This window comes from Scyliorhinus canicula, chromosome 1 (genome assembly GCF_902713615.1).
Source record: "Scyliorhinus canicula chromosome 1, sScyCan1.1, whole genome shotgun sequence".
Taxonomy (NCBI): domain Eukaryota; kingdom Metazoa; phylum Chordata; class Chondrichthyes; order Carcharhiniformes; family Scyliorhinidae; genus Scyliorhinus; species Scyliorhinus canicula.
Genome location: NC_052146.1, coordinates 971,895 through 978,300, shown reverse-complemented (window position 1 = coordinate 978,300; position 6,406 = coordinate 971,895). Strand labels below are relative to the sequence as shown.

At 49.4% G+C, this 6,406-nt stretch overlaps 1 protein-coding gene across 1 annotated transcript in view; it reads right to left on the bottom strand.

Annotated features, from left to right (window-relative positions):
• Positions 1–915: 915 nt before the first annotated feature.
• The window catches only part of LOC119977125 (nuclear receptor corepressor 1-like), a 44,038-nt gene continuing 38,547 nt past the window's right edge, over positions 916–6,406 (bottom strand). The window contains exons 5-6 of the mRNA XM_038817750.1: positions 3,849–3,902; positions 916–1,263 (exon numbers count right to left, since the gene is read on the bottom strand). Of these exons, the coding sequence (XP_038673678.1) occupies positions 989–1,263; positions 3,849–3,902 (329 nt within the window). The 3' untranslated portion in view covers positions 916–988. The remainder of the gene's footprint in view (positions 1,264–3,848; positions 3,903–6,406) is intronic.

Here is a 6,406-nt window from a genome sequence, read left to right as displayed (position 1 = left end):
CTCACACAGACACAGACACACAGATACACACACACTCACACAAACACACTCACACTCACAGGCGCACACACACAGACACACACTCACACAGACATACACTCACAGACACTCACACAGACACACACAGGTACACACACACATACACACACACACAGACAGACACACACACACACAGACAGACTCACACACACACAGACAGACACACAGGCACTCACAGCCCAACACGCACTCACACACACATACACAGACAGACATAGACAGACACACAGACAGGCACACACACAGACAGACATACACACACAGACACACACACACACAGACAGACAGACACAGACACACACACACAGACAGACAGACACATACACACACAGACAGACACACAGACACACACATACTCACAAACACAGACATACACACACAGAGGCATCCCAGAATGAAAACACAGCAGTAACAGTCAATAGGAACACTTTTCCAAACTATTATTTCCTATTGGGATGTCACTTTCATGTCTTAATCTATTAAACTCTCTTGCATGGATTTGACAAAAATAGGAGCAAGTTTGTTAAGTTCAGTTTTGTGTGTTTGTGTTTTCTACCTGTGTGCTATGTTTAACTGGAAATATTAATTTACAAAGTCCCAGAGAGCAGGTTGCATGTTTTGTTTGAGTTTCTGGATAAACTTTACATTCAAGACAGAAAGTGGAGCGAGCTGCACCTGCAAATCCCAGAAAACAGCTGCAGACATTTCTGAATGACACACCGCTGGCATTGTTGTTTATATATAGCAACATGAGAAAAATAATAAAATTGTGTAACAGAATAGACGTGTATAAAATCTCCCTTTTGTGTCACTGTGTCATTTGCTGGGCTAATTCTGAGCATCACCAGGCTGATATTCCAGTGGCAGCCTCTCACACGCGTCTGTGTGGTTCTGTTTCGAACATAATCATGTGTAAATTAACCCAAAAACAGCTGATCTGCATCCTATACTAATGTGAACATGTGAACACGTAGTGAATAGAAACTGTGACTGAGAGAGCGGTGTGGGGGTGCAGACCTGTTGAGGGAAAGTTGTGGAGATCTTCACTCTGTTCTTCATTCAGAATATTGGTGCTAGCACTGACAGCCACTGGGTTATTGCAGGATGAACGCTCTCGCCCCTGGTCATCAAATGTGCCCATTAAGGCTTTCCTAATAATGTTCTCCAAACCCATGTTGTTAGCGGAATGATCTGCCATGGATTGGGTTCTAGTACATACTGACCCTGGGAGAGAGGGAAAAGAGGGTGAGGAAATCAACATAAACCAGGACGGCTGAGGAAAAGCGAAATAAGAGAGATCAGCAGGAGAGAAGAACAAACAGTGAGCATTATATCAGCAACATCACTTTGCAGCAACACAATAGCAGATCACATTGCTGTAATCCATGTTCCAGATCACAATGCTGTAATCCATGTTCCAGATCACAATGCTGTAATCCATGTTCCAGATCACATTGCTGTAATCCACGTTCCAGTTCACAATGTTGTAATCCACGTTTCAGACCACAATGCTGTAATCCACGTTCCAGATCACAATGCTGTAATCCATGTTCCAGATCACAATGCTGTAATCCACGTTCCAGATCACAATGCTGTAATACACGTTCCAGATCACATTGCTGTAATCCACGTTCCAGATCACAATGCTGTAATCCACATTCCAGATCACAATGCTGTAATCCATGTTCCAGATCACAATGCTGTAATCCACATTCCAGATCACAATGTTGTAATCCAAGTTCCAGATCACAATGCTGTAATCCATGTTCCAGATCACAATGCTGTAATCCACGTTCCAGATCACAATGCTGTAACCCACATTCCAGATCACAAAGCTGTAATCTATGCTGCAGCTCATTTTAAACCATAACAAATGTTAATAAAGTTTGCCCAACTTGCCTCTCTGGGTTCCAGTTTAATGAAATGTTCATGATTCATATCATGTTCTCCTGTTAACGGCACAGATAAAACTAGAAACCAGAGCAAACTGAAGCTGAGACCTGAGCAAAGCAGTGGTTCTCTTTGCTAAACCCCTCACTCAGAGTCTGCATTACTGAACATTATCACAGCTGCTCTCAGTTTGAACGGTGTCTGCAGCTGGGAGTAACTCAAACCCCTCTCGCTCACTGAGGCTCAATCACATTCAATTGGCTGTTTTTTGTTGTTGGAGTGTTATTTTTAAGTCTGTTAATGATGAAAATGGAAGACAATGAAATATTACTCGAATATATCAGTTACAATATAACCAGACATCAGTCTGCTGGACTTTGAACGGGTGAACGCTGATGTCTTTGATATGCGGTGACTTTAACAACTCCTGGCAAAGTTTGGAATGTTTTTATTTTGTAGTTTCATTGATGTTGTGTGTGCCAGGAGGCCCTCCAGGTGGGCGGAGAGGTTCTGTGTGCCAGGAGGCCCTCCAGGTGGGCGGAGAGGCCGCTTGTATTTCCCAAGTCATGTTCCAATAACACATTGCAATGTTTTGGATAGAACAATGCAGCGACCAACATTAATGACGAACAAATGTTACTCAGAGGAGAACAAATCCACCCTGTCAACCAGCAATGTGTTTGATAAAGAATGTCAACTTTCTCAGTTACATTCAAGTCAGCAGCAAGTTCACCAACAGCAATTGGGGAGGGGGGCAGGAGGGGGGGTGGGGGTGGGGGGGGGGGGTGGACATTCTGCCAATATCCCATTGAATTAACTAAAAGTAAGGCGAGGCTAAACTCCCTCAGTATGCCGATGATATTAATTTCGGAACTGTCCACTGCAATCAATACAAGCCATTTCCTCACAGGCTCACAATATTACAAACTTTACTTCATTCCTTCTCACAGTTTGAAGTGATAATACCAGGGCTTAACTCATCATCTGTCTTGGAGGATTTTAGGAAAATTGGATTCTAAATATTGGGGCAATTAAAGGGTCAAAAGCGGGGCGTCAGAGTGTGTTTGACTGCGGTGGTCATGTTTTTTAAAGGACCTTGGAGGCTTTAGGAACCAGAGGGTGAAATTGACCGGAGGAATGTGGTTTTCAGTCTGGTCTAATGCATTGTGATTTGACTGGGAAAAGTCCCTGGGGAGTTAATGTGCTTCCTGCCTGGAGAGGGAAGTTGTTTTTCAGCTTGGGGAGATGATGTCATTGCCGGGTGGAGCTAAGGGATGCAGAGACATCTTGAAAAAGCTTTGGCGAGGAGTTGAAGTCTGATCTGTCTGACACTGAGTCCACAATTCTCTCACAGGAGGATAGTTAGAAAAGAGTAACAACATTTGAAGCAGAGCATCTTATCTGAGGACAAGGAAGAGGCTGAAACATGCCAGGTGTACCAGCTTTTTTGAAGATATTCAGCCAGAGTCTGAAGGGGTTCTAACAGGAGTCATATCTGTTCTATAAAGAAAGTATTACTCTATATCATGCTGATTTTAAGCTGGATTGAGAGCTATATGTTTCTTTTCTTGTTTAATGGGGAATTAAGTAGTAGTGTTTAGGGGTAAATTCAAGCTGTTCTTATTTGGTGTGAAGTTAAAGAGTTTAATATTCTATCCATAATAAAACTTTTATTTTAGAAATACCAAATCCCTATGTTTTCCTGCAATTTCTCCCAGGAGTGAATCATTCTTTCCGCACAGTCTTAAATAAACCAGATTCTTGATGTTTCAGTGGGGGGCTGGTCTGGAGTCAGAGTACCCTGAACTGAAAGTAATTCTGAGTGAGAATGTGCGAGAATTCTCTGTTCATTGTCCTGATTGGGCAGTTACCGTTGTTGCTGACGGATTAAACCCTTATCTCTGTAACCGAACCCTCACCTGCTGATGACATAACCGGCATGTTGAATATTTCAGTTCCCGGCTGCCCAACATCTGGAAGAAAAGGAGATTATGATTTAATAAATATCAGACTCAAAATCCAAAATGTTCACATTAGCTGTGAAATAAATCAAAGGGAAACGGAGACACGATGGACGGGATTCTCCGATCGCCGACGCCGTAATCGCGTTCGCCGATCGGCTGGAGAATCAAACTCCCCGGCCAAATCGGGGCATCGCTGCGTTGGCGAAGTTCCACTCCTCCAAATCGGCGTACTCGGCGACGTTCCCAATGGCGTGGGTCTCTCAGGGTCTCACCCGTCGGGAACTCAGTGTGGCAGCTGGGGTCTCAGTCCATCACTGTCACAATCGGGGGAGGGCCAATCCGCGGGCGGGGGGGGGGGGGGGGGCACTGTTGGAGGGTGGTGCGGGGCACGCGAGTCGGCCAAAGGAGAGGCACTATTTTGCAGGCTGGGTCTGCGAGCGGCTGGCGCGATGTAGCACAGTGAAGCCGCTGCAGGCTGCCGCCATGCGCAGCCACGGATACGGCAATTCTCCACGGCGTATTGGCAGCTAGAGGTGGCTGCTCTGTTACCCTCCGCAGCGTATTGGCAGCTAGAGGTGGCTGCTCTGTTACCCTCCGCGGTGTATCGGCAGCTAGAGGTGGCTGCTCTGTTACCCTCCGCAGCGTATCGGCAGCTAGAGGTGGCTGCTCTGTTACCCTCCGCGGCGTATCGGCAGCTAGAGGTGGCTGCTCTGTTACCCTCCGCGGTGTATCGGCAGCTAGAGGTGGCTGCTCTGTTACCCTCCGCAGCGTATTGGCAGCTAGAGGTGGCTGCTCTGTTACCCTCCGCAGCGTATCGGCAGCTAGAGGTGGCTGCTCTGTTACCCTCCGCAGCGTATCGGCAGCTAGAGGTGGCTGCTCCGTTACCCTCCGCGGCGTATTGGCAGCTAGAGGTGGCTGCTCTGTTACCCTCCGCGGTGTATCGGCAGCTAGAGGTGGCTGCTCTGTTACCCTCCGCGGTGTATCGGCAGCTAGAGGTGGCTGCTCTGTTACCCTCCGCAGCGTATCGGCAGCTAGAGGTGGCTGCTCTGTTACCCTCCGCGGCGTATTGGCAGCTAGAGGTGGCTGCTCTGTTACCCTCCGCGGTGTATCGGCAGCTAGAGGTGGCTGCTCTGTTACCCTCCGCAGCGTATTGGCAGCTAGAGGTGGCTGCTCTGTTACCCTCCGCGGCGTATCGGCAGCTAGAGGTGGCTGCTCTGTTACCCTCCGCGGTGTATCGGCAGCTAGAGGTGGCTGCTCTGTTACCCTCCGCGGTGTATCGGCAGCTAGAGGTGGCTGCTCTGTTACCCTCCGCAGCGTATCGGCAGCTAGAGGTGGCTGCTCTGTTACCCTCCGCGGCGTATCGGCAGCTAGAGGTGGCTGCTCTGTTACCCTCCGCGGCGTATCGGCAGCTAGAGGTGGCTGCTCTGTTACCCTCCGCAGCGTATCGGCAGCTAGAGGTGGCTGCTCTGTTACCCTCCGCGGCGTATCGGCAGCTAGAGGTGGCTGCTCTGTTACCCTCCGCGGTGTATCGGCAGCTAGAGGTGGCTGCTCTGTTACCCTCCGCAGCGTATTGGCAGCTAGAGGTGGCTGCTCTGTTACCCTCCGCGGCGTATCGGCAGCTAGAGGTGGCTGCTCTGTTACCCTCCGCGGTGTATCGGCAGCTAGAGGTGGCTGCTCTGTTACCCTCCGCGGCGTATCGGCAGCTAGAGGTGGCTGCTCTGTTACCCTCCGCAGCGTATCGGCAGCTAGAGGTGGCTGCTCTGTTACCCTCCGCGGCGTATCGGCAGCTAGAGGTGGCTGCTCTGTTACCCTCCGCGGTGTATCGGCAGCTAGAGGTGGCTGCTCTGTTACCCTCCGCGGCGTATCGGCAGCTAGAGGTGGCTGCTCTGTTACCCTCCGCGGTGTATTGGCAGCTAGAGGTGGCTGCTCTGTTACCCTCCGCGGCGTATCGGCAGCTAGAGGTGGCTGCTCTGTTACCTTCCTGCTGCCCCCAGCCAAAGTGGCCGCTTTGCACCACATTTGTGGCCGTAAAACGCCGCCGTTCCACACTGGCAGGAGGACACAGCCTCCCCATGGGAGAATCCAGCCCGGATCTATGGTTCAACACTCGACACAGAAACTGACTCCAGGTACAAGAGAAAACAGAACATTCAAAATGCTCCTTCCCTGTGACAACATGTCCTCACTATATTCACAAGGAACATGTTCATACGTAGGCAGCACGATAGTACCGTGGTTAGCACTGTTGCTTCACAGCTCCAGGGTCCCAGGTTCTATTCCCGGCTTGGGTCACTGTCTGTGTGGAGTCTGCACATCCTCCCCGTGTCTGCGTGGGTTTCCTCCGGGTGCTCCGGTTTCCTCCCACAAGTCCCGAAAGACGTGCTTGTTCAGTGAATTGGACATTCTGAATTCTCCCTCTGTGTACCTGAACAGGTGCCGGAATGTGGCGACTAGGGGCTTTTCACAGTACATAAGAACATAAGAACTAGGAGCAGGAGTAGGCCATCTGGCCC